General features: G+C 51.9%; 3 protein-coding genes across 8 annotated transcripts in view; 1 reads left to right on the top strand and 2 right to left on the bottom strand.

Moving 5' to 3' along the window:
- The window catches only part of ZC3H6 (zinc finger CCCH-type containing 6), a 28245-nt gene extending 13667 nt beyond the window's left edge, over positions 1–14578 (top strand). The window contains exons 4-12 of the mRNA XM_057433100.1: positions 271–526; positions 2115–2236; positions 4663–4779; positions 6197–6308; positions 7622–7731; positions 8498–8751; positions 9356–9870; positions 10126–10365; positions 12146–14578. Coding sequence (XP_057289083.1) covers positions 271–526; positions 2115–2236; positions 4663–4779; positions 6197–6308; positions 7622–7731; positions 8498–8751; positions 9356–9870; positions 10126–10365; positions 12146–13641 — 3222 coding nt within the window. The 3' untranslated portion in view covers positions 13642–14578. The remainder of the gene's footprint in view (positions 1–270; positions 527–2114; positions 2237–4662; positions 4780–6196; positions 6309–7621; positions 7732–8497; positions 8752–9355; positions 9871–10125; positions 10366–12145) is intronic.
- A 2022-nt stretch (positions 14579–16600) lies between these two features.
- On the bottom strand, positions 16601–22025 carry LOC130611890 (uncharacterized). Of its 6 annotated transcripts, none has more exons than XM_057433106.1 (5): positions 20926–22025; positions 19858–20028; positions 18972–19144; positions 18631–18748; positions 17361–17705 (listed from the first exon to the last, which is right to left on the bottom strand). In XM_057433106.1, the coding sequence occupies exons 1-5, from the start codon at positions 21943–21945 to the stop codon at positions 17412–17414; spliced, it is 1776 nt and encodes a 591-aa protein (XP_057289089.1). In that variant the 5' UTR covers positions 21946–22025; the 3' UTR covers positions 17361–17411. The 6 variants fall into 6 exon arrangements, with proteins under 6 accessions (XP_057289090.1, XP_057289089.1, XP_057289091.1 ...); XM_057433110.1 differs by having other exon boundaries at positions 17569–17705; positions 18593–18748; XM_057433109.1 differs by lacking the exon at positions 17361–17705 and adding an exon at positions 17763–17862.
- On the bottom strand, positions 21995–25475 carry LOC130611912 (uncharacterized). Its single transcript, XM_057433154.1, has 4 exons — positions 25276–25475; positions 24840–25023; positions 22148–24126; positions 21995–22055 (listed from the first exon to the last, which is right to left on the bottom strand). Exons 1-4 carry the CDS (start codon positions 25470–25472, stop codon positions 21995–21997), a joined length of 2421 nt encoding a protein of 806 aa, XP_057289137.1. The 5' UTR covers positions 25473–25475.
- Positions 25476–26834: the final 1359 nt, after the last annotated feature.

Here is a 26834-nt window from a genome sequence, read left to right on the forward strand (position 1 = left end):
TGGTAAACTGCTTTGTCAACCTCCCGGAAAAGTTTCCTGGAGTTTAGATGCTGATGCTGTTGGTTTTTATCTTTTTTACCTATTTTGATGCATTCAAAATCAAAGTAGTAATTTTTACTGCATGACTGGTTCTCACTGTGTATTATTGATGTTTGCTTGTGCAAATCTGGTAGAGAGCATGACAATAAACCAGCATAAACCCAATGGGTTTATGGGGGTGTTGTTTGAGCTCTTGAGCTGCTCCTGAACAATACAATCCCCTCTCCACAGCATGGACACGTGTCAGGAAACTACATGAGCTCACAGAAAATGCAGCATAAAAAGAATGTCAAGAGTAAGGACTATGATGACTACAGTCACTACAGTGATGAAAATTTTGGGAATTACAATGAGGAGGAAAAGGATGAAGATTTTGCTGATCAGCTTAAACAGTACAGGCAAGCTAAAGAGACCTCCAGTACTGATTTGGGACCTCCATTCCCAAAGGAACCAGTGAAAAAGCAGGGCATGAAAGGAGTCCAGAAAGGTAAGAGAATTGGAATCATTAATTGTAGCAATAGCTGGTGTGTGCCAGTTGTATTGGGCATCACTTCAGGAGGTTTGAATTCAGATCTGGCAGCGGTGGCTTTCCTGCAAGCTTGCAGCCTCCCATCAGTGATGGTGCTGTTCATTAAGGACTAATACCATGTGGTCACATTGGTGCATGTGTTGAAGAAAAAGATCGAGTTGCGTGGTGTGTACACAGTAAAGAGAGAAATAAAGCCAAGATCTTTGTTGTGTAACTGCTTGAGGAAGTTCCAACCCCCCTAACTCCACCATGGCAGAGAGGTTGGAACTGCCTGAGTGTTAAGGTCCCCTCCAACCCAAACCAGTCTGTGATAAGAAATCCTAGTGCTGCAAAGGGACTTTCTGGTGGTAGTTTATGAAGGTCTGAAATGGGATTCGATTGGAGGGAGGAATGTAAATGGATTAATGCCAAAATCTAATTTAGTCCCCCTGAGAATTAAGTACCTGGAAGTTTTGATAGGTGCCTGAATGCTTCTGTTATTATACCCACAAGTATTACTATGTACTGTGTAGTAGTACAAGTACTGTGCTAGTATCCTTTTATTTTCCTTTTCGTAACTCTTTTTGCATGTAAGCTTGGCTGATATGAATCCCAGTGAAAAACTGCTCCTCTTAAAGAGGACTTCTCCCTTGAATCGTGGCTAAAGTTTGACTCCCAGTCAATTTGAGCAGGGTTTTGTGTGACAGTATGAATACCATAGTGGTTCTCAGGAAGATACTGTGTGTTGTTCAAAGGTAGCAACTTGTCTTCCATTTACTACAGTGAAGATTTATTGTTCGGTTCTGGTTTGGTTCACAATGAAATAAATGGCCAAAAGATTAGCAGGATCTCTTTAGCTGAGGCAGAAATGGCTTTTCATGTGCTGCTTGGCAATACTGCTTCCAAATCTCTGCCTGCAGGTCATCTGAGATGAAGTCAAGGTGTTTTCACTGCAGTTGGCCTTGCTGTCGTAGAGTGGCTGCCACCTGAAGCAGGAACTCTGTAACTGGTTGTCTTTGGGTTTAGATACAGGAGAAAGCAGATACTCTGATAGTGTTAGCTGAGGCCATGACTCCTGCTGTGCTCCTGGCTCCATCGTTGCAGTCTTGAGCCTTCCAGACAGTTCCCATTAAACAGTTCTATATTCACAGCTGTTTCACATTTCTTAGGTTAAGATCTCAGGTCTCCTGTATGGTGTGACAACAAATCAGGCCCTAAACCCAGTGCCAATTGCACCCCTCTAGTTCTGATTCAGAAAGTGACCAAACAGTACTTCAGGTATTTGGGCTGGTTGGAAATAACACGTGTGCATTTCCAGTTGTGAGTGCTGCTTGGGACAGGATTGATTTCATACTGGGTTTGTTGCTGTGAGGAGCTTTTCAAGGAGCAGGCACAGGGTTGCAGCTGGCTGGTGCAGTTGTATTTGCTGGCTCGTCATTCAGGAGAGTATTTAGGCTGTAAAAAGGGAGAGACTTGGTTAGTGTGATTTGTCTGTATTCAGTGTCACTAGATAACCATTGTTCTTTACTTTCTGAGGTGATCTAAAGAGGTAATTTCTGTTTTCCAGGTATTTCTCAAAGAGGAAATAACTACAATATTGGTCGAGGGCGTGGGATGCAAAAGAAACTGAAGCGTAAAGATCGTGGAAGGGGAAGAGGAGGCAACAAAGGCTCCGATGGCTTTCATGAGGTATGTACAATTAAAGGCAGATTCCAGATGTGGTTGTTGCAGATTACTGGATGCTTTGCTTTAACAGAAGAGTATTTCAAAAGACATATCTTTAAACTTTACCAAGAGCTCCGCACTGGCCCAACAGGCTCGTAAAGAGGAGGAGAATTTTCCTACCTGGAAGTATCTGCAGTGAGCAGTTTTCACAGATCAGGAGGAAGGTATAAGGGGACAAGACACATGTTGAAAGAGCTGGGCTGGGTCAGCCTGGAGAAGAGAAGGCTCCTTAAGGGGAGACCTTAGAGCAGCTCCAGTGCCTAAAGAGACTCCAGGAAAGCTGGAGAGGAGCTTGGGACAAGGGCCTGTAGGGACAGGCCAAGGGGAATGGCTTTAACCTGCCCGAGGGGAGACTGAGATGAGTTCTTAGGCAGAAGCTCTTCCCTGTGAGGGTGCTGAGGCGCTGGCACAGGGTGCCCAGAGAAGCTGTGGCTGCCCCATCCCTGGCAGTGTTCAAGGCCAGGTTGGACACAGGGGCTTGGAGCAAGCTGCTCTAGTGGAAGGTGTCCCTGCCTGTGGGAGCAGGGGTTGGAACTGGGTGAGCTTTAAGGTCCCTTCAACACAAACCAGGCTGGGATTCTGTGATTTTTTTCTCTTATCTAGAAACTTCCTAGAATTTCCTGACACTCAAGGTACAAAATAGGATTGATAAATTAATAGTAATTTGCTTGTTTTTCTTGGAAATATGAAAAAGTAGCAGAAAGTGGTTTGTGGGCTTTGGCTTTGAGTGGTCCATTGACTTCAGTGTTAACTATATCTGAAATGAAATGCTACTACTAGCAAAGAAAATGGACATTTTTTTTCTAGTTTCCATCTGAATCGTGAGGAATTCTCCTTCTCTTCCATGGCTGTGACTGTAGAAATGGAAATACATGTGACCTTGGTTTTCATCTAGTAATTCTCTGCACAGGAATTAAGAGACAATGTAGTGTTCAGTATTTGCACAGTAGTTGTAAATGTCTAACTCCAATCTTCATTTAAATGCAAACCAATACAAAACCAGTGATTAATGGGTGAAATCCATCCATGGCTGGAAAACATTTAAGCCAACTCATGTTAAGTTTGAAATGTTTGTGGCTCTGCTCTCTCCTACCCTCAGGAATGCACATGGCTGGCTTCTCACTAATGTGGTGGTGGAGAATTCAGCCATGTTCATCTTCCCCCATGTTCTCTGCTGGCCAAACTCTCTGGGGCTGCTGGGTGGTCCTGATCAGATCTTCCCTGGATCTCTTAGATCCTCTTTGATGTGTTAGGATGATGCTTTGTTTGTAGGACTCCTTCTTGTAGAGCATGCCCAGTCCTCCAGTGCCATCTCCCAGGCTGTGGGGAAGGGTGGAGGCAGCTCAGGCAGGTCCCAGCAGGCAGAAGGCAAAAGGCAAAAAGCTGGGCTCCTGGCTACAGGGAAGTAAGGAAATGGGACATAGGTTCCATGGGTTTCAACCTCGGTCCATTGGTTCAAGAGCTTTGTGGTGTGGGACAGTCACTGATTTAGTCCCAGAGACTTGGAGCATCCTGTTTATGTGATACTTACATGGACCTTGAAGAGAATCAGGTGTTAAGTTCAAAGCTGCTTTGCGTGAAGCAGCTGGGATTTCTCTGGATTCAGTGTTCTCAGAGGAGCAAATGGATCCTGAGGATCCAGGAGTGGCACTTCCAGCTCAGAGATTTCTGCTTCTCAGTGTCAACAAAATCTGCAACTCATCCTTAGTGTTAATGTTGTGTGACATTGCTTAATCTGCTGAGCAGAATGGGAGCAGACACTTGGTGCCCTCACAATGCAGTGTGATGGCTGTGGAGAACCACAGCCATTCCAGAAGCTCCTGCTCAGCACTCAGGTCCCTGCTCATCTTTGTGAACATGGGGAATGGGAAAAGGCCATTTCCCTCTATCATCAGACCAGTTGGAAACCACCCAGCACTGCAGAAACAAGGTTGGTTCTAGCCTCTGGTGCAGTGCCAGAGGCAGCAATTCATTAAAGGCTTCTATTGCCTTTACTAGCTGCATGAGGTCCCCTCAGCACCATCCCATACTCCCTGCTTAGAGTTTTCCACAGTGTTTTTAGTTTATCCCAAGAGCAGATGCCACATGGGAATCAACTCATGAGAGAACAATTATTTGCCTCACTAAGTGTGTAATAATTCTCACATGTTGGGTCATGATTGAATTGTGCTTCCTCTCTGTTTTCCCTCATGGTATAAACATGTATTAAAGCAGCTGAGAAAAAATATTTATTTACCTATAATTTGAGCTGTGGGTATAATAATTAAGAACATAAATCATGGTGAAGTGAATCACATTTTGGGGTAACTGGTGCCCCAGGTGTGCTCTTAATGTTTCCACAATTGTGCTTAATAAGAAAGCATCAGCGTGATGTTCATTTCTCTTAACAGGATGGCAAACCAGTGAAGAAGTGGGTGAACATGAGCCAGGAGTTCATAAATCAGCACACAGTGGAACACAAAGGCAAACAGATCTGTAAATACTTCCTGGAAGGGAGGTGTATTAAGGTAATTGTGCACTTGTTGGTCTCCGCTTTGCTGTGCAGAAAGGGGGGAAGTGGCTCTGTTCTGGTTTACTTCAGCTCATGCAGAGAAAATGTGTGTTGAAATCAGTGTTTTGGTGTTTAATGTTTTGAGAATTGATAGATAAATGCCAATTTATGGAAAAATATATTACACATTTTGAATTACAACAAATTCTATCCAAAATACTGTGTTTATTAGTATAGACAGTACAAACATCTGTGCTAGTATCAGAAACTCACACTGCTAATATATCCTGTAAGTACACATCAAGTCTTACAAGGGTGGAGTGTGTCAACAGGCAATGATTCTGAATGCATTAGATTATGTGCCACTGTTAATTTTGAGCCATTGAAGGAATTGCTTAGTGCTGCTGAATTGCTTCTCTCTCCCAAGTAAAAAGTGGGGTTGTAGCAATAGTTCCCCTACCAGAGAATCATCTTCCTGCAGGCATCAAGGGGCAGGCAGCAGAAGGAAGAGGAGGCTCTTCAGAGCAGTCAGCTTCAAAGCCCTTCCAACACAGTCTCTCAGTGCATAAATGAACTGCTATTGCTTCATTTTGAAGCTTATTTATGCTGCTGGGGTTTGAATCCTCTGATGTCAGAGTAGTTCAGTCAGGTATAACCACACTTGAGAGAAACTGCATGCTCCTCAAAAGGTGTGTGTCATTTCTGTGTGGTTCCTCTCTGTATTTCGAGGTAGAACATCCTGTTTCTTTTTCAGATGGTGAAAATAAAGGTAAAAATGCTTTTTTTTTCCCCAAACCAGGAGCAATAGGAAATCACGATTTGTTGCTGCCTTTCTGTGTTCTAGTGTGTCCTGCTCAGTGAGACGAGGATTTGCTGCCACCTTCAGTTTTAAAACAAGAAAAGAATACTCTTAGTGTGGTTTTTGTGAAAATCACTACAAAAACTGTGCATAAAACCTCTCACCCTACACCGTAATTGTAGTGTGCTGTGACTGATAGAAACTTGGTATTATTTGGACTCTATTTTTCCTCTGTGGAAGAGTCTTAATATTTTTGGACTTTAAGTTCTCTCACCCCTCCTTAAAACAGAATCAGGTTTTCTGATCCATAACAGTTTATATGGAAAATAATGTTAGTAAAATACTTGTTTAAATATCTTTTTATTGCAAGTAGCCAGCAGAGACAGAGAAGAGAACTGGGGCTGAAAGAGCAGCTTGTTTCCTGTGAGCACTGCCTCTATTTTAAGTCCCAATTCAGGAATTGTTTCTCTATGTCCAAGCCCCCTAATCACAGTTTTAGTTTGCTTCTAATGCAGTCTGATGCAGTAAAGATAAAAAGCTGCAATTCAGCAAAGGAGGATGTTTTTCTTTAAATATTGAGTGGAATTACTCAGCATTTCAGGTGGATAATGGGATTTCTTGGCTTTATTTTTAGGGAGAGCAGTGTAAATTCGATCATGATGCAGAGATTGAGAAGAAGAAGGAGATCTGCAAGTTCTACATACAGGGTTACTGCACCAAAGGAGAGAACTGCATTTATTTGCACAATATCCTTTAAAAAGTAATACTTGAGTTAAACTGCAGGTTTATATTTCCTCTTAAGTGACATGATTTTTAAGGCTATTTCTTTAAGAGACTGTACCAAAGGCTGTGTAGATTTAATACACAAAGATTATTTTTTTGTGGGAAGGTGTCAGGAAACAGCTGTGAACCTACAAGAAACCTGGAGAGGGGCTTGGGACAAGGGCCTGTAGGGACAGGCCAAGGGGAATGGCTTGAACCTGCCCGAGGGGAGACTGAGCTGAGCTCTTAGGCAGAAGCTCTTCCCTGTGAGGGTGCTGAGGCGCTGGCACAGGGTGCCCAGAGAAGCTGTGGCTGCCCCATCCCTGGCAGTGCTCAAGGGCAGGTTGGACACAGGGGTTGGAGCAAGCTGCTCTAGTGGAAGGTGTCCCTGCCTGTGGGAGGGGTTGGAGCTGGAGGAGCTTTAAGGTCCCTTCCAACACAAACCAGTCTGGGATTCTATGATTCTGCTGTGGAATTGAGACCTTGTCCTGGGTTCAGCAGCAGCAGTCATTTTTTTCCTTCTTAGTAACTGGTGCAGTGCTGTGGTTTTGACTTTCAGCCTGGGAGCAGTGCTGATAACACCGATGGTTTTAGTTGTTGCTCAGTAATGTTTAGTCTGACCAAGGACTTTGTGAGTCTCATGCTTGCCAGGGAGGAGGGGAAGCTGGGAGGAAGCAGAGACAGGACACCTGACCCAAACTAACGAAAGGGGTATTCCATACCACAGCACGTCATGCCCACTATATAAACTGGGGGCAGCTGCCCAAGAGGGTTACATCACTGCTCGGGTCAGGCTGCGTATCGGTCGATGGGTGGTGAGCGGTTGTATTCTCTCCCCTTGTTATTTCCCTTATCATCATTATTATTGGTGATAGCAGCAGTGGTTTGTGTTATACCTTGTACTGGACTGCTCTTACCCTGTGGGAGTTACATTCTTTCCATTCTCCTCCCCATCCCTCCTGGAGCTGGGGGGAGGAAGGGGGGGGAGTGAGCGAGCGGCTGCGTGGTTCTGAGTTACCGGCTGGGTTTAAACCATGGCAGATCTTCACCTTTTTATTCACAGTTTTAGAATAGAGTCAAAAATAGCATTAAGGCCACAGTAATGTAATCATGAGTGGAGTGTTAAATGGAACTGGGAGGTGTAAGTTGGTTATTAGCTTTCAAAGTTCTTAACGTAGTGCTTTGGAAGGGTGAAGTGCTGGTGAAGAACTGAAGGATAGCTGAGAGCTGAATTTCATAGACTTGCCTGAGTGCACAGAGATGAGCCTTTGTTAGGAATCCTTAACACATTGCTTACATGAATTCCCTTGCAAGTTTTATCACACAGGAGCAAAGTGCTACCAAGGAGATAAGTGCAAATTTTCTCATGCTCCCCTGACTGCAGAAACAAAAGAGCTGCTGGATAAGGTGAGCAGTTTGTGCCCTGGGAACAGGAGGGTTGCTGCTAAAATCAATGAGGGGGGGTTGGTGGAAATTTCCATGTGATTCTCAGGGAATGTGATGCTAAACTCTAATGATGTTAAACTTCCCTGTTGCTTTTCCACATGACCGTGGCCAGGTTCAATACTAGGAATTCCTAGCAGTCATTTTTAGCCATATCAGACTTGCTGATTTTCCCAACTCATGTTTCTGTCCATGAACTTTATTTGTGCCCCTGCCTGTGGACCTCTGCATGGAGTCTGTAACAAGAAAGGTGGCTCTCATGTGGCTTACCTTTAGCTGTGTAGAAGTTAGGTATCACCTGACTGACTTCTGCATTCAGGGTGGAGAAAGGAATGAGGTGCCCCCTCTGAATGATTCATGAAATCCTGACCTTTAAGTAGGGTGTCTGTGTCTCTCTGCACTTCCTATGCAACAACCCGTAACAGAAAGTGGCTTGAAGTTAACACCTGAAGCATTATGGATCTTGGAACAAGTCCTTCAACTTCTGTCACTTAAAATTACTGTTTGAAGGAAATTACTTGTGTGGAATTGTCCCTTCCTGGCTGCAGAAATAGTTTCACCCTGGCTGTGAATGGGTGTCCTGCAAAACAAGTCATAATGGATTTATATCATCCTGAGTTTGATGTTAATAGTAGCATTGTAGCAGGCAATCAAATGGAAAGGGCAGGACTGAGCTGCACTGCACATGCTGCAAAGTTTATGAAGTGTTTGCTACATTCCTGTGTTCCAGGTTTTGAATAACGAGGAGGAACCACAAAATGAAGATGAGAAAGAGCTGGAGGAGCTCCGAAAGCGTGGCATAGTTCCTCTCCCTAAGCCTCCACCAGGAGTGGGGCTTCTGCCAACCCCACCAGAGCAATATGCCTTTTCTGAGTCTGACATGGAAAACTACCAGGATCCATCAGGGGATTATAAGAAGATCCCATCTCTGTTTGAAATAGTTGTGAAGCCAACTGTGGATTTAGCACACAAAATTGGGAAAAAGTAGGTGTCAGAGCTTAGTGTAGACCCCTCCTTCAGACACGGCTGCAGGAGTACGTGAACAGTTCTCTTTGCTCCTGTCACAAGTGTGCACTCCTGAGTGTATTTGCTGAGTTAAAGTCCTGTCAGATATTGGCTGTTAGAATTACTTAATGCTTTTCCTAGAAGAGAACTTCCTGAGCATTGCCCTTCCAGGAAATCACTCCATTGGCTCTTGATTTGGCTCTGTGCCTGCGTACCTATCTCTGCTTGCAGGCTGAGCAGTTCATTCTTTTCCACAACCTCTTTGTGGCTGTAGCTAACAGACACCCCTGATGGAGACTGTTGGCCTTGGGATGTTTAAAACCCTTTGCTGCAGCAAATACCCAGTTCTGCATCTGCTAGTATGTTGTACATGTCCTACTTCCAGACACTCTGTTGTGGTATGATGAATATTTAGTGTATGGAGTTACTCTCTTTGAAAATGACTTTGCTTCTTTCAGATTTTAATCCACCTTAAGATCAGCTAAGAGCAGACGTGTAAGGGTGAGGAGGGCAGGAGATAGCTAACAGGCTGCTGACCTTTGTAGGTGCAGAACCTGATTCACTGATTTCCTTTTGCCTGCAGGCCACCAACCTTCTACAACAGCGCATCGCCCCCGAGACCACCATTCCCAGGAAATGACCCGCATTCCCAGCACATGTACAACCCAGGTTCAAGTCCAGGACCAGGACCTGGCATGTCCCAAGGACATAATGGGCCACCAATGCACCCAGGTTCTCCTGGACATCATCCATGTGGAGGGCCCCAAGGCCCGGGCATGCCGCAGAGTCCTCCCATGCAGGGTGTTCCACCAGGCTTTCTCGGACCACAGAACCAGAGTGGTATGCCTATGCAAGGACAGCAGGGTGGCCCACCTCACACCCCACCAGGTCTTGGTGGATCTTACAATGCCCCGGGAGGACATATGGTGAACATGCCAAGAGAGAATCACTGTCCTCCAGGGCCACAGTACCAGCAGATGCCTGGAGAGCGGCAGCCCAACATGAATTATGAGCCTATTCAGAATGCAGCTGACTTCTATGACAATTACTATTCCCACCAAGCTGTACACAACTTCCAGCCAGCCAATAACTCCGGTGGTAAGGACACTTCAGAATTGCTGTTCCTTGATCTGGTGCTTTGCAGGGGTTTGGTATTGAAATATCATGGCTCCAAAGCTGAGCTGCTGAGAGGATCTTGGATAGATGTCTTCAGTGTTAGAGGTGTTTTCAGCTGGTGTTTTCCAGTTGCGTAATATACATCACATTGGTTTTACTCGATGTGGTTTATGTTTTCTCTCCTCTGTCGTAAAACCTTGTATAGGTTAGCTGCTGACTGGTGTTTTTGTGCTGCAGATGGACAGTGGCATGGAGAATTCTCAGATCACCAGGCTCACCTCATGGCTCAAGAGTCGCATCAAGGTGGAAGCGAGTCGGACTGCATGAGTAGCCACATGGGCCATAAGCCAGCCATTAATGTACCAGATTTCCTTCCAGCAATGCAGAAAGCCCTTTATGCAAGACTTAGTCAGAAGCATCAGAGAGATGGAGACTCTGTCAGCAACCAGGGGCAGAGAGCAATGAGCAAAGATGAAGGTAAAGATCATTTTGTTGGAGCTCTAAACATACTGACTAGGTATTAGTGTGGGACATGGATTTTTGTCACCTTACCACTCACAGTTACTGTATTTTCAGTTGAATGTACTTGCTTTCCTCCCAGCTTGTTCTAGGATGTTAGCGTAGGTTTAGTTGCTTTGTTCCAGTTCCACGCAGAAAGATCCATGGATAATTTTTGGATACAGTTTGTGCTTTAAAAAGTTCTGTTGTGGATAACTTAATTCCTTCTTACAGTCCTTGCCTGAAACAGAGAGGTTTCTAACTGCCAGTACTGCGAGTGCATCTTAGATTCTGTTCACACAGTTGTGTCTTAATCTTTCTGCGTATTCCGTATCTCTAGAGCAGTTGTTTTCCCCCTGGGATAGCTGCACTTTGCAGTGTTCACCTGGGTGATGGAGAGCAGTAAACCTGCTGATCAGATCCAGGCACGGAGTGCTCTTATCCCTTGTCCTGCTCCCTGCTGCCCCCTCTTCTGAGGCTGCTGAGTTGCGTGGCCAGAAGTGCTTCTGTAGGACCAAAAGGCAGCTGCTGTACCTGCTGTTTGTGAGGACATGCTGTATCCTGGGGTTTTGTGAGCGCTGCCCATGTAACTCTGATCACATGGTGAGAGATGTGGAGATGCAGTCCTCCAGGCTACCCAGAAAACCAGAGCAGCCGGGTGTAACCTGCTCTGAGCTGGAGGCTGCTCACCACAGGGATGTGTCCTCCCCTCCAGAGGGCTTTTGGAAAGCGGTGTGAGGGGAAAATGTTCCTGTCAGCTGCCTCCAGAACATTCCTCTGCCTGTCATTGAGTGCTGGTGTGGTGCTGCTGGCAGTGGGGGAATGCAGTGTCACAGAATCAACTGGGTTGGAAAAGCCCTTTAAGCTCACCCAGTCCAACCCTTACCCCAGCCCTGCCAAGGCCACCACTAACCCATGGCACTGAGGCCTCGTCTCCACAGTGTGTGAACCCTTGCAGGGACGGTGCCTGCAGCCCTGCCCTGGGCAGCCTGTTCCAATGCCTGAGCACCCTCTGGGGCAGGAATTGTTCCTCAGCTCCATCTAAACCTGCCCTGGTGCAGCTTGAGGCCGTTTCCTCTTGTGCCATCCCTTGTTCCTTGGGAGAGCATGTGTTACTGTGCATTAGATACTGGGGGGGTTGTCTTCATTTCTCAGTCTACTAAGCCACAATAGACACTTAAGTCTTCTTTCGCAAGCAGGTGAGGTAGGATGTGGAACTAAGCACAGAGCTGCGCTGATGAGGCTTGCCAAGGAAATTATATCCCATAGATGAGGATTTATCTGTTAAAATAAAACATTCTTATTCTTCCCTTCCTGAATCTTGAGCTTTCACAAGAATGTGGTGACTTGGATGTAATAAGGCAGCAAATTCCGCGTCTGTAATTGACCTGGTTCTGAGACTTACAGTGCTGTTTTACTTTTCATTCTGCCATCCCACAATGAAGAGCAGTTTCACCAAGACTCACATTTTAAATGGGTTTTTTATTAGTGCTGGTGGAAATAATTGTTTGAAACAGGTTATTTTCCTAAGTTAATGTTGACAGAGAGAACACAGCAGAGCTTGGGTTTTGTTATGTCAGTTCTTTGTTGAACTGGATTGTTGTCATTTCAGATGAGAGTTATTGTAATACAGGGAGAGATGATTTAATATCAGGTCTTTTCAGTCTCAGTTTGCTCAGAAACTACCCTTCATGTGAATGAATGGGCTGTATTCCCCGGTGGTTGTTTGCTTGACTAACCTTGGTTTGGTGGTTTTCAGATGACAACGTCAACTGGTATTCCAGCAGTGAGGAGGAGGAGGGGAGCAGCGTTAAATCAATCCTAAAAACCCTAAAGAAACAAAGTGAAAACTTCCGGAATCGGCAGCAACATTCCGCAGAGCAGCACATGCTTGGAATTCCCACTGACCCCCGCCTGGCGAAGGAGAAGGGAGCAGGGCCCCAGGCTGCTGACCCCAGGCTGAGGGCTTCTCCCAGGTCCAACCCGCGGAAGCCTTCGGAGTCCGGCTCCCTGGACCCGCGGCTCGTGCGGGATCCCCGGATGCACAAGGTCAGTGAAGGTGCTCACGGCAGCTCGGCCCTTGGGGGAGCAAAGCTTGAGCTGCACCACGCTGGGGGCAAGGCCAAGCAGAAGGGGATGGATGATGATGAAGAGGACTCTGAGAGAGAGCTGCGGGAGCGAGCTTTCCTCATCCCCTTGGAGCCTTTGCCTGGCGTGACGCTGAGGGACCCGCGATCCCAGCTCCGGCAGTTCAGCCACATTAAGATGGATGTTACCCTCATGAAGCCAAACTTTGCTAAGCATATTGTATGGGCACCTGAGGACTTGCTCCCCATACCTCTGCCTAAGCCTGACCCCGTCTCTTCAATCAATTTACCTCTCCCTCCCCTCATTGCTGACCAGAGACTGAACAAGCTGCGAGGCTTGAAGAGCGATGCCCATGCGAGCGCTGCGCCGGCAGACCCGCGCCTGGCTGCCAAGGCAAAGAACAGCCTAGCAGCCCGGGGCAGCTACTTGGATCCTGCTGCAGATTCCCATGCCAGCAGCTCCAGCAAGCTGGGAGATCCCCGCTTACAAAAGAACGTTGATCCCAGGCTCCACAGACTGTCGAGTGCAGACACGCATCATGGGGTCGCAAAGGACCCCTCGCACCCCGCCAAGTTTGACCCCCGCCTCGCCAGGTCTGCTGCTGGCTCCTCACAGCCCCCCGAGGCTGCCACTGCTAAACCTGAGCCGGATGCTCTGCCTCCCTACGCTCCCAAACTGGCATCCAGTGGGGGGAGGCTGGGAGCTCCGGGCTCCATCCTGGGCGGTATCAGCCTGTATGACCCACGAGATCACAGCTCCACGCTGGACGCGGCTCCAGCGGCTTCGGGAGAGAATGGAGAGAGCCAGAAAAAGAGCATTTTGAAAAATTCCGGGAAAAACGAGCCCGGTGCCCCGGAAGATTCATCTCTGCAGAAGGAGAAAGCCCCGGAAGGACCCAGCTCCACGGAAGCTGCTCCGGATAAAGCAAGCAGCAGCAGCAGCAGCAAACCTCAGGCGAAACACTCCAGCGCTGCCCCGGCGGTGCACAACCTGCCCATCCAGGCCTTGTCGGGGCTCATCAGACCCCAGTACAGCGACCCCCGGCAGGTCAGGCAGCCTGGGCAGGGAACTCAGCCCCCGGAGCCCGATCCCGATGGGGAATCAGATGACAAGTCCTTAAAAGATGTTTTCAAGACTTTTGACCCCACTGCTTCCCCCTTTTGTTAGCGATCGAGTCTTTTTACCGTTGTGAATATTGCAGGTTTCTGCTGTTTTGTAACTGGTTTACCTCTTTGCTTTATTTATTTGTAAATTATAATTCTCAACACTTTTCAGCTGCTAATCTCAGAACCACATGCAGTCCTCCAGTCCGCTCTAGTGTTTGCAAAGCTGTGGTATTTTCTATAGAAATACTTTTCCAAGTTCAGGGAAGACTAATAATTGACATGTAGAAACCCCCTTCCCCTCCCATGTATCGTGTTAGAGCTGATTCAAGCACTTTCATTGTAAATAAGCCATGAAGAAGCCCCCCTCCGGAGCTGTATATGTGTGAGCTGTCTCTTTCATAAAGGCCATGTAGATCTGATTGCCACATTTGTATGATTGTATAGACACGAGCAATATTATGTACATTTACTGTGAGAGGCAAGGAGTGCTTTGACCAGGATTGCTGGACACATCAAGCCAAACCCAACGAGTGATTCCAGACCCCACGGAAACGCTTTCAAGAGGAAAAACTTTGCTCCTCCTTTTCAGATCAGTACACGTGAGACATTGTTTTTATTCACCCACTCGATATCCTTAGTGTAAAAGAGACCTATATCGCATATTGAGGATGAAAAATGTCATATCTTTTAAAAGTATTTTATTCTATGCTGTATATAGAAGAAATTGTGAAGTACAGAGCTAGAAGGAAGGTCCTGTTCCAAGTGGAGAATACTTCAGTTGTCTAATACAGAAAAGGGTTTTATTTAAGTTTTTTCCACTCCTCCACCCCTCTGATTAGTGCTCTGAGTTACCTTGTGGTGTTCATGTATTTCAATGTATTTTTGTATTCAGCTGCTTAATTTGTATTGCTTTTTTTGTATGGATGTAACTGCAGTACTTGTATTCATGGTGTCTTTATGACATTTTTAACAAAACCATTAAAAAGGGTACAGATAAAGGCTGGTGGTGGCTGTGCTCTTGGCAGGGGAGGAGCAGTGCAGTGGCTCAGAGTGCAGTCACAGGCCGTGGGGTTTAAACACACCTTGTACCAATGCACATGGTACAGTGACTTGACACCTTGTACCAATGCACATGGTATGAACCCACTGCTCTGCTCGCAGCCACTGGCTTGGAGGTGAGTTGTTGCCATTCTCCTCCTCCGATACAGCATCCTTGTGAGGAGTGTGATGCGTGTCCTTCCAGTTCTGAAGCTGTTGCATGCGGAGAGCACAACTGACCTCAAAGCCCCTCTTGGTCTGGCCTTTTTGGGCTGCTTTTGCTGTGGAGGAAGGAAGCGTTGTCCCCTGTCACTGGCTTCCTTTGCAATAAAGATGTGCCCTCAGTCGCCGCCTGCTTCCCCAGCACTTGGAATGTTTCTGTGCATTCCGGCTCTCCCTCAGTGGACCTTTGCCTCTGTGTCTGTTGGCAAAGGTCACACCTGCAGCTGGGACAGCACAATCTTTGTCACAGATTCCAAGGTTTTGGGTTCCAGAGAGGCAGGAATAGAAATGTCTCGTTTGGATGTGCAAAACATGGCAGAGGAGGCATTGCTAAGGGCAATAATGGTTTCACTTTGCCTTCATCACGTCCCAGTGATAAATAGCATTAATATGATGATATTTTGAATTGTGTTAACTCAAAATGATTGAAAACGAGATGACAGGAGTGAAACTTGGTTCTTAGTTTGAAGTGGTTTATCAGTCCTGCGTAACTGCTTATTACTGCTTCATCTTGTGACAAGTTTGGCTGTTTAAGAGTTTCATCAAAAACCCAAGCCAGCAGAATTGGACTGCAGGGAAAAAGCTTGGAAGTAGCACATGGATTGATAGGGAAATAAAGGGAAGAAGTGATGGTGTTGAAGCCAAGAGGTGGTTTCACGGAATCCTTGTAGGATGTGCAGCTCTAACCTGGAGTTACAACTTCCCTGTGTTGATGCCATTGTTAAATAGGATTCTTTGTGGGGATTTTGATGGAAGTACTAGAAAAATAGCCAAAGGCAAAGCTTTGGTACTGAGAGCAACATGGCAAGTCTTAAAGTTGAGGTAACTGTAGGATATTGGGTGCTTTGCCATCGGTCTGGTTATGGACCCATTTGGGAGTCGCAGGGTGGGTTCTGGTAGGGGACACAGGATGCTGGCTGCTGCTACCCCAGGGATCTGTTGCTATCTCTTTATCTTCAGTCCAATACCATTCATTCTGGAACAGAAGGGGCACAGGTAAGTTGAAAGGGGGCAGCTGGTGCTTGCAGCCTGTTGTCTCCATGTGTAACTGCCTCCTTCCTTCCTCCTGCCAGATCCAGCCTCCATCGGATTTCCCAGCTACAGCACCAGGGGCTGCAGGATACTGCTGGGCTCCTCCATCCACCTCTGCTTGTTGGTTTATTCCTTACAGATTCCCTGGTGTGCTGCTGCTGCTGCTCTCCTGAAACACAGAGAAGATCCATCCCTACAGTGCAAGTGTGAAGCTATCTGATACAGGGAAGGTGCTGGAGCTGTCAGTGGGGACTGTCCTGCTACAGCCACCAAGCAAGTCACGTCTGGTCTGCTGTGTGGATTCATTGTGTGTTATCTCTTCCCCCAGTGCAGCGTGCTGGCATGGAGCAGCATTCCCCTTGGATGCTTGAAACTCACACCCTGAGCTGTGGAAGCATGGAAGTGGAGAGCAGGAATGGGAGCGGCTGGTGCTGTTGGTCCTGGGTACTCCAGAAGCCCATAGCTGTGAGGTGAGTGATACACTGAGTGTTTTATTCAGGGCTGAGAGGGATTTGGGGAGGAAAGTCTCAGTTCTTCGCAGGAAGATGCTCCCCACTCCGAGCCCTGGAGATGGGAAGGAGTCAGATGTTGGTGTCTGGTCTTGGCTCATCCTGCACTGCAGGAAGACTGAGCATTGCTCAGTCACTGCCTGGGGTTTGCAGCCCCAGGATAAAAATCCTGGTTTGTATTTCCCTACTGTGATGAAAAGACTCAACACAAATCCTTCGTAGTGCAAATGAAATCCATTTATTCTTGCAAAGACAGAACAATTGCACTCCTGGTTTGTGTTTCAGATCTCGGTGATGCCTGAATTAACTCCCTTAGGCTTCCTTCTCATTCAGTGCATCTTTCCTCCAGCTTCTGTAGTGCATGTTACCCTCCTGACTTCATGTTTAGTGTATGAGCCTGCTGCAGGGCTCTACCTCTCTGGCTGCCCTTCCTGTGCAGTATTTAGGATTGTTACCCTGAGAAGAAAGGGATGGTTGCAAAACAGGTTGATAAAGTGCTAAAGATCAGGGCCTGAGAAGGACCTTCCAGCTCGGTGGCTTCCTTGAGTGGGAGATGAGCAGTTGGGTTGTTCACAGAACCCCTGATCCTTCATGGGATCCCAGCCTGGTTTGGGTTGAAGGGACCTTAAAGCTCATCCAGTCCCAACCCCTGCCACGGGCAGGGACACCTTCCACTGGAGCAGCTTGCTCCAGGCCCCTGTGTCCAGCCTGGCCTTGAACACTGCCAGGGATGGGGCAGCCACAGCTTCTCTGGGCACCCTGTGCCAGCGCCTCAGCACCCTCACAGGGAAGAGCTTCTGCCTAAGAGCTCAGCTCAGTCTCCCCTCGGGCAGGTTCAAGCATTCCCCTTGGCCTGTCCCTGCTTATTCCCCCCAGCCAGATCTGCTGGTGCCGCTACCAGTGTGTTCCTACCTCCTTCTGTTCACATCTTGGGCACTGAAGAACAGGGAACTGGCAGCTACTGAAAGTGGTAACAGTGAAGGTACCTCATCACAGGCTGCCTGCCCTGTGTTGTGGCATCATTCTCTGTTCACTCACCAAAAGGAAGCACAAGCCCCTTCCTCTTTCCACAGGTGGCCACCCTAATTGTACATCCTTTAACAGCTTTTGGGTGCTCAGGGGTGTCCTTGGTGTGCAGTGCTTGGTCTTGCACCATCCCCACCAGGGAGGGCTCGGCTCTGGCCTGAGTCCTGCGCAGCCCCAGTTCATCCCTGTCTGAGGTGAAGGACTCTTTGGCTCTGTGCAGGAACAGGTTTCTTCTCCACTGCATGCAAAACGCAGCTGCTGCTGCTTCCTCAGAGTCCGGCGGGGGCTGGCGCAGACCCTGTCAGACACAATATATGCATGCTTTAATGTATTGCATATGAACTCATTTAAAATACCCTAAATGATGTGCAAGTCTGTGTGTATCAGTGTGTGCAGGACCACTGTGGCTTCTCTACCTGTTAATGCCTTAGAAATGCTTAAAAGTGCTTAAAAACCTGCTTATAGAATGAGAAAAGGAATGCAGTAGAGTCAGTTTAGGGATGTTCCCAAAGGGAAAAAGCCAGGTTGTAAAGGGATTTGTAATCTGGACAGTCAAAACAAGAGCGTGGCTTGTTCCTTCAGGATCACATCAGTGAGAAATGGCCATATATAATGCTCTTAACAGTAATTAAGCACAGGAGGAGCTTTGTCACCTGGCTGATGTTCATCCAATGGGCTCTAACAACACGTCTCTTGCAGAAAGACTCAAAAAGCTCAGGAGAAGCAGGAATACCCAGGAAACTGGGCACAGAATGGAAAACTGCCTCAGAGAAGGCTCTGGTTGTACTTGGGCTTGGTCCTGAGTGCTTTCAGGTAGAGCTGCTCTCACAAACTGTACAGTCAGATCAGTTAGCCACCCAAGGGAAGCTCTTGGGCATGTTGATCGAAGCCCATCTTGAGACAACGTAAAGGCTAAGACCAACATGGACCATTTCCAAATACAGGCTTCCAGTGAGATGCTGCTGCTCCCCTGCCCAAAAATGAAGAGGCAGATGAGCTAACAGGACTTCAGAGTTGGTAGCAGTGACAGAGCCTATTGATGCTTGGAAAGAAGCGTGGTGGGCTTTGGAAACCAGGCAGAGGCAGGACATAGGATCACAGGAGCAAGCAGAGGTCCCACAGCAGGCAGCTCCCACCTTCCATCACCAGGCTTGGCTGTAAGAGCTCCCCCCAGCACGGACTCACCTTGCAAAGCCCATCTGGTGTCATCAGCATGAACTTACTTTGATACACGCTGCCTCAGCTGCCTTCAGGATGTGCAAAACCGCCTGGACCAGGTTCTGTGTGTTGCTCACGAGCAGCTCAGAAGAGGATTTGCTCTCTGCAGTGACTGCTTTCACCCTTCAGAGACATTTTAAAGCGTGGAAGAACATTGGTGTGTTCCCCCTGTGTGGTCCGTTACTCCTGGTCCAAAGCCAGATCATTCCCTGCACTGTCAGAGCAGGTTTCCAGGGAAAATGGGGGAGGAAAGGGCTGTCTACAGGAACAGGAAGGGGAGCTCTAATGCTAGACCCAGGTTCCCCAGGGACCTCTGGAGCCCAGCAGCCTTGGAGAGGTGCCTCACCTGGCCACGATGCCGAGCTGGCTGCTGATGGTGAGGGCCTGCTCGGTGGCACGCAGCAGCTCCATGGAGCACCTTCTGTCCAGACAGAGCTTGGCCACGGCACGGCCAAAGGTGACAAACTCCTGCCCATCCAGAGCCATCTGCCTCGCGCAGGCAACGAGCTGGTCCTTGCTCTGAAACAGGAGAGAAGTAAGGGGGAGGCGGGGAAAGAAGGAGAAAAAAGGCTCTTCTCCTGCAAGACAGGGAAAGGCCACAGCATCATGGAATGGTTTGGAAGGGACCTTAAAGCTCCTCCAGCTCCAACCCCTGCCACGGGCAGGGACCCCTTCCACTAGAGCAGCTTGCTCCAAGCCCCTGTGTCCAACCTGGCCTTGAACACTGCCAGGGATGGGGCAGCCACAGCTTCTCTGGGCACCCTGTGCCAGCGCCTCAGCACCCTCACAGGGAAGAGCTTCTGCCTAAGAGCTCAGCTCAGTCTCCCCTTGGGCAGGTTCAAGCCATTCCCCTTGGCCTGTCCCTCCATCCCTTGTCCCAAGCCCCTCTCCAGCTTTCCTGCAGCCCCTTCAGGCACTGGAGCTGCTCTGAGGTCTCCCCTTCAGGAGCCTTCTCTTCTCCAGGCTGCCCCAGCCCAGCTCTCTCAGCCTGGCTCCAGAGCAGAAGCCCAGTAACGGTCTCAAACAGGGAAAGGACTGGATGCCAAGCTCACATCTAATCGGGGGAAGTAATTTCTTGTGCTTTGCCTAAATAGAGCTGGTGCCACCCTCACAGGAGTGGAGTAATGGGGAGATGGGGGTTCAGCAGGTGCTGGGCAGCCCCATCACTGGCCCTAATCCTGCTCCTGGGGGGGGAAATGGTGCTGGGGTGGAAGAGGGAAAATGCTCCTTACTGTGATGGGGCCCTTCCTCCTGAGGAACTGAGTCATGTGGAGCATCCTTGCTGCCGTGTCCTTGGTGACCTGGGACATCTTGCTGGGGCCACCCTGCCCCGTGTCACTGCTTTGTCTCTCGTGCTTCAAAGGGCTGCTGGCAGGGGAGGTGCTGGCAGGACCCTTGTGGTGCTGTCAAGACAATACCTGAATGGGTTGCGTGCCTGAGGTGTGCAGCTGCTGAGAAGTCTCTGCCTGTGTGTTTCTGAAGAAGGTTTTGGTGAGGGATGGAGATGGGAGAGCTGCCACCACCTCACTGGGTCTGCTCTGCCTTCCCAACCAGCCCTTCTCCTGCAGTGGAGCTCTCAATTCCATGTGCCCTGTGCCACCATCTCCTGGAGCCATCATCTCCCTGTGCCACCATCTCCTGGAGCTATGATCTCCCTGTGCCACCATCTCCTGGAGCCATCATCTCCCTGTGCCACCATCTCCTGGAGCTGTGATCTCTCTGTGCCACCATCTCCTGGAGCTATCATCTCCCTGTGCCACCACCTCCTGGAGCTATCATCTCCCTGTGCCACCACCTCCTGGAGCTATAATCTCCCTGTGCCACCATCTCCTCGAGCTATCATCTACCTGTGCCACCATCTCCTCGAGCTATCATCTCCTGGAGCTATCTCCAGATGTGTGGTTGAGAAGTGCTCTACACCCCTGCTGAGTGAGCTGGGTTGGGCACTGAGGCCTTTGCCAGCTCCTGACAGCCAGCAGTGGCTGATGTGGGACTGGAGTTGCTGGTACCCCACAGGGGAGGGGAGCAGGCAGGGACTGTGTAACAGAGCCCTTGCTTTTCAGAACAGCCCTTTGGAGATGGGTTATTTATGCAGCAGTGCCATCAGATCAGATATCCAGCACTGAGGCAGGCAGGAACCTGATCTGACTCTGCAGGTGACCACGGGGCCACACCACTGACCTCCAGAGGTCCCTGGCAGCATCACTTATCTTAGCACTCCATGGTGCGAGTATCAGGACTGGCTGCCAGCCCTGACCATCACCCTGCAGCCAGAGCTGGCGAGGAAAAAGCTACTGTACCATTGCAGGTGCCTCCCTGGCAGCTCCACTTGCTCCTCCACTCCTGCTTGGGCAAGTCTCTGCTGACCTGGCGTGGCTCTGAGCATCCAGGGCCGGGAAGAGCTTGGCTGTGCTTCTGAGTTGCCTTGGGAAGCTCTGGTCTCCTGTGTTCTGCAGGCGGTGTCTGATGAGCTCCAGAACATCCCCACCGATGCCCTGGACAGCCTGAAGCTGCCTGACGAGGTAGTGTGCCTTTGCAGACCAGCACCAGACAGTGCTCTCCAGGTGGAGATGCTCCTCATCCCGGTGGCTCTGGAAGAGCTGCCTGGCGCTGCCCACTGCGTTGGACGTGAGGACCAGGAGGTGCTCTGCGATGGAGAGCAGGTTTGCCTCCAACTCCAGTTGAACGTTGGCCCCCAGGACGTGGTGGAGGGTGCTTCTGACCCACTGGACGTTTGCCATGAGCCTGTTTGCCTTCTCTTCAAAGGCCTCTTTGCTCCTTGCCCTCTCCTCCTGGGACAGGGGCATCAGGGCAGGTCCAACAACGTCCCTGATCACCTGCAAGTGGTCGGCGTTGACCTTCTCCAGGTGGAGCAGCAGCGCCTTGGCCCTGAGGGCCAGATCCCTGTGCAGGAGCTCACAGCGAACGCCCAGGCTGGCATTAGGCAGTGGGGAGAGCAGGAGGGTGCTGGAGGCCTCCAGCAGTGCTTCCATCAGCACCTGGATCTCCTCCCTGAGCACTCGGATCTCACTGTGCCCATGGGAGTCAGGGCAGGATGAGGAGAGCAGGGCAGCCTCCTGCAGCCTCAGGGAGCGCTCGGACACCGCAGCCAGGAGGCTCTGAGGGCAGAGCTTGTTCCTCACGGCGCTCCTCAGCTCCCCCAGGAGCAGCACATCCCTGCCTACGAACTGATCCACAGCACCCAGCAGGATGCGTGTGCTCACAGCCCACTGCACACAGAGCAGCTCCAGCCTGGCCCTGCCCACCACACAGGAGCTCTCAAAGGATGCTGCCTTCTCGAGCAACGCTTCGGTGCTCATCTGAGCACGTGAAAACGTGGCTTGGACCCGCAGGAAACTCTCCCAGCCATCAGGGGAAAGGAGGCTTCCCTCCCTGCAGGCGACGCGTGCTGCGAACTGAACCGCTCCCGCTAAGCCCGTCATGGTCTCATCCAAAGCCTGTTTGCCTCTCAGGGAGTCAGCAGCCAAGATGAAGGCAAAGACTTGCTGTGACAGACTGTACCAGGGGCCTGCCACGGCGGCCAGGCCCGCCTTGGCCTCACAGAGCCTTGCCGAGAGCGTGAGTGCCGCATGGAGAAGTTCAGCGGGGCAAGGGCGCTGCTCTGGGGCTGCTTCCCTGGCCAGGCTGATCACACGTGGGGTCAGGAGCTCGATCTCCTGGTACTGCCCCAGGGTCTCCCTGTGGGGACACTCGGCAAGGGGCAGCGCTGCCTTCGCTGCGTGCACACAGCCGCTGGAGAGCTCGAGCAAGGCAGAGCAAGCAGCACTGAGCAAGGCCGTGTCGTGGGCTCCTGTTGCTGCCAGGAGGGCTGCGATCACGGGGTGTGCGGCTCCTCGCCTTGGGTGTGAGTTACCTGCTGGTGAAGATGGAGGAGTTAAGAAGTCTTCCTGCAGCACAGCCTCATCCATACTGGTTTTTAGCCCGGCATGAGATGGGCTGAGCTCGACCCCCTGTGCAACAGCAGCGCCTCGCACTTGTTCCCGCAGGGGGCTGAGGATGTCCGGGTGGTTGGACCCATCCAGGCCGTCCTGGACACGCCGAGCAGCATCCATCAAGGAGCTCGCTGCCTTGGAAAAGACATCCCTGGTGCGGAGGCAGGAGGCTCTCTCTGCACAAAGGGCTGCGGCCGCTTTCAGCTCGGGGATGGAGCTGGCCAGCTGCTCGACCCAAACCAGCAAACCATTCCTGAAGATGGGATCTGTGGCTTTGTCCACGGACCTGGTGGTGGCTTCCACCACCCACCGAGCCCAGCTGCAGAGGTGGGTTGTGTGCCAGGAGAAACCCTCGGCGTCCTGGCTCCCCAGGGCCCGTTCGCAGCATTCCCGGTCCTTGGCCATCTCCCGGATGGACAGCTTGAGGAGCTCACGTGTGCTGGCTGTGTCCTCGAAGCACCACAGGAGGCTCTGCGTTGTTCCAGCCCAGGCGAGGTACAGGGACTGCAGCTGCTCAGCAGCACTCCTCTGGGCTCCAGGGCTGCCCATTGCGGTGAGCAGGGCAGGGACGTGGGCCAGGAGCCTCCTCAGGCGCTGCACCAGCTCCTGGGTCTCTGCAGCAGTGCGGGGCTTGGTGCACAGAGCCAGGATGAAGTCTGCTGCTCTGAGCATCCCCTGGGCGTGCGTGAAGAAGGCAGCAGTGAGGGGCTGAAGCTGCTTTAGAAACCCTCCTTGTCCTGCAGGAAAACACCCGGGGCCAGCGAGGCTGAGGGCACCTTCAACCAACAGCCTGAGGGGCTCTTGACCCTCGGGGAAGGTGTCGAGGACTTGGCACAGCGTGGCTGAGAGCACTGCCTGCTCCAGGCTCTCCACCTCCTCCCTCATGCTGTGACATTGCCCCTCCAGCCCTGGCCCCTGCTCCTGCTGCCCCACCAGGCTGCAGATGCTCTTCCTCAGCCGCAGCAGAGCCCAGCAACGTCTGACCAGGTCCAGCCTCTGCTCTGGCCTGGATGCCTCTGCCAGGAGCATGCAGTGGAGAACAACTGCTCCTAGGTGAGCACTGAAGGTGCTGTCAGAGAGGAGCAGGGGGTCCGGGGGGGACAGGAGAGCCAGCAGCCTGCGCACGTGCCGGGAGAAGGTCCCGCTTGTGTCCCGTGGCTCCTTGCTGCCTGTATCATCGCTGAGCAGGGATGTGAGCTCCTTGATGGTCCTCTCCACCAGCCGGAAGGCATTGTCCTTGGAGGGGCTGACTGGCTGATCCCGGGGGTGTCTGAGATCCCTGTCCTTGGCTGCGTGGAGCAGCGGGAGCCGCTGCTGCAGGAGCTGCAGGGCTCGAGCCAAGCCCTGCCGTCGAGGACACTCTCCCAGTTCCTCGAGGCGCTGCACTGCCAGGCTGCTCAGCAGGAGCAGGGCCTCGGAGAAGGCCTGGAAAGCAGCCAGCGCTCCTGGCCTGTCCCCTGCGCCCTGCAGCACGCTCAGGCGCTCCAGAAGGCAGCTGGCAGCCTGCAGGATCCTCCGCTGCCCAGCAGCATGTCCCAGCCGAAGGATCTAACCAGGAAGGGAACAGCAGGAAAACTGCTCAGAGAGGAAAAGGCTCAGGAGCCCCTGTTCAGTGGTTGATCCCTTGTGCAGCCGAGGTGGCACCACAGACCCCCGGGTAAGGGAAGGGCTGTGTTTTGCTCAGCGAGTATCCCCCAGTAAGGAAGCCACCATTGCTCCATCTACAGCTTCCCCAAGCCCCAGCGCTGTGCTCCTGTCGTAGAACCCCAGCCTGGTTTGTGTTGAAGGGACCTTAAAGCTCCTCCAGCCCCAACCCCTGCCATGGGCAGGGACCCCTTCCACTAAAGCAGCTTGCTCCAAGCCCCTGTGTCCAACCTGGCCTTGAACACTGCCAGGGATGGGGCAGCCACAGCTTCTCTGGGCACCCTGTGCCAGCGCCTCAGCACCCTCACAGGGAAGAGCTTCTGCCTAAGTCTCCCCTCTGGCACGTCCAAGCCGTTCCCCTTGTCCTGTCCTTACAGGCCCTTGTCCCAAGCCCCTCTCCAGCTTTCCTGCAGCCCCTTCAGGCACTGGAGCTGCTCTCAGGTCTCCCCTTCAGGAGCCTTCTCTTCTCCAGGCTGCCCCAGCCCAGCTCTCTCAGCTTGGCTCCAGAGCAGAGCTGCTCCAGCCCTCGCAGCAGCTCCATGTCCCTCTTGTGCTGTGTTCCCTTCTATCCCCACCCTCACCCCCGCCTCACTCCAGCCCCATCCCCTCACTGTTACCTTCGCTGTCTCCATTAGGACCCCCTGTGCAGCCACTGCCAGCTCCTCCCTTGGGCCGGGGCTGTGGGGCTGCCCCTGGAGCTTGCAGGCTGCCAGCAGCACCCTCCTCCCTGCCAGCACCAGGGCCTCGGCCGCAGGATGCGTCTCCTCCTCCAGCAGCTCATCTCCGGACTCCTCAGCCAGCCTGGAGCAGAATCCACCGTGCTCAGCCCTTTGCCATCCCGTGAGTACCTCACCACGTCCGTCCCCCCCCGAGCACACATCCATGCTCTGTCCCAGCTCCCCTTTTCCATTCCCAATGGAATTCCCCCCTCATGTTCCCCACCTCTCCAGTGGGATGCAGGCAGGAGGGGCAGGCTTTCTTCCCACTCCTTTGCCATCCCTTCCTGCCCCTTCCCAGCCCCAAATCTGCCCAGGAAGCGTGCCCCAAACCCACCTCCTTGCAACAGCAGCGAGTTCCTCTGTGGCTTTGGCCAACGTTTCTGCATCCTGCCCTATGTCAGGACAAATCCCGTCTTCCCATTCCAGGGCGAGGATGAGGTGGCAGAGCTGCGCAGCCATGGGGCAGAGGATCCTTTGAATGGCTTTGTTTTCCGTCAGGAGCCCGAGGTCAGGGAGATGAAATGGCTCCATTTGTCCTGCCTGGGGAAGGGAAACAGAGCCTGGAGTTATTTGGGATGAGTTTGCATTTGAATGGCGGCTTCTGGCACTGGAAGCGCTGGGTTTAGTTTCTCCCAGCCCCTTTTCCCCCAGCAGTGTCCTCTGGCTGTGCCCATGGCGCACCCATGGCTCCGAGAGCTGGGAGGCCCCGTTCCCCCCCGCGGCTCCATGTGGACACCCTTAACGGAGCCCAGCCGCAGCGGGGCCGGTGTTCACCTGCCTGGGCACGGTCCGACCTGCGGGGGTTGTGCTGGGGCCGGGGTCCTGGGGTCCTTCCTGCAGCGAGACCCGGTCCCGGTGCCGTTCCCTCCTCCCCGCCCGCGGGGCTCCCGGGCTGCGCGATGCAGGCGGCGGCGGGGGATGCGTTACAGCTCGGTTACCGCGAGGCGGGGCGGGGAGCGCTCGCTGCCGGCCGCCGTCCCGGGGCTCCCGGGCTCCCTCCGGAGCTGGGGACGTACCGGGAGCGCCCCGGGCGGGCCGCGGCGGCGCAGGCCCCGCGTCTCCATGGAGACCGGCGTGGTCGCGGGGAGATGACGCCATGGCGCGGCGCAGGGCACGCCGGGAGTTGTAGTCCGGCGGCGTTGGCGCCGGGCCTAGCCGCGGCCTTCGCTTCCCTCAGGGATGGAGCCGGGTCCCGCGGCCCCACCGGCCCCGTGTGTACGTGCCCAGCCCCGGCGCTTCGGCCCCTTCATCCTCCCGCGGTGGGAGCAGGGCCCGGGGGCTGGGGTGTGTGTGTTTGTGTGTGTGTGGGCACCGCTGTTGCCCCATGCCTGAGGCAATCCGTGGTGTGTGAGGGCGCGGGCGGCGGAGGGGCCGCTCCTCAGGCCGGGCTCCTGCTCCCCCCTGTAGCTGAGGGGGGCCCGGAGCGGATTTATGGCTCCCAAAGGGCAGGTTTCAGCCTTTGCCTCGCCCCCTCCGAGCTCCCTTCTCCTCCCGGGTGAGGTTCCTCAGCTGAGCTCCTTCCCCACCCAGGGAAGCAGCGCACCGGGGGCAGGACGGTGAGGAAGCAGGGTAGAAAACGCGTTCAATGCCCCGACTTGCTCTGCATGCGGTCCCGGCACGCGGAGTGTGCCCTGCCCCGGAGCCTCAACTGCAACTCGGCGGCGGAAACAGCCCCGGGGGAGCCGGGGGAGTAACGGAGGCAAAGGCAGGAGCAGTAAATGGGTGAGAGCCGGCGCTGTGCTGCGGCACGGACTGAGCCTCACAGAGAGCTGACCGTTGGCAACCACAGAACCCAGCCTGGGTTGGCTTGAAGGGACCTTAAAGCTCCTCCAGCTCCAACCCCTGCCACGGGCAGGGACCCCTTCCACTGGAGCAGCTTGCTCCAAGCCCCTG

The sequence above is a fragment of the Pezoporus wallicus genome, unplaced genomic scaffold, assembly GCF_028554395.1.
Source record: "Pezoporus wallicus isolate ANWC-B61680 ecotype Strahan unplaced genomic scaffold, APGP_CSIRO_Pwel_v1 contig_5416, whole genome shotgun sequence".
Lineage (NCBI taxonomy): Eukaryota > Metazoa > Chordata > Aves > Psittaciformes > Psittacidae > Pezoporus > Pezoporus wallicus.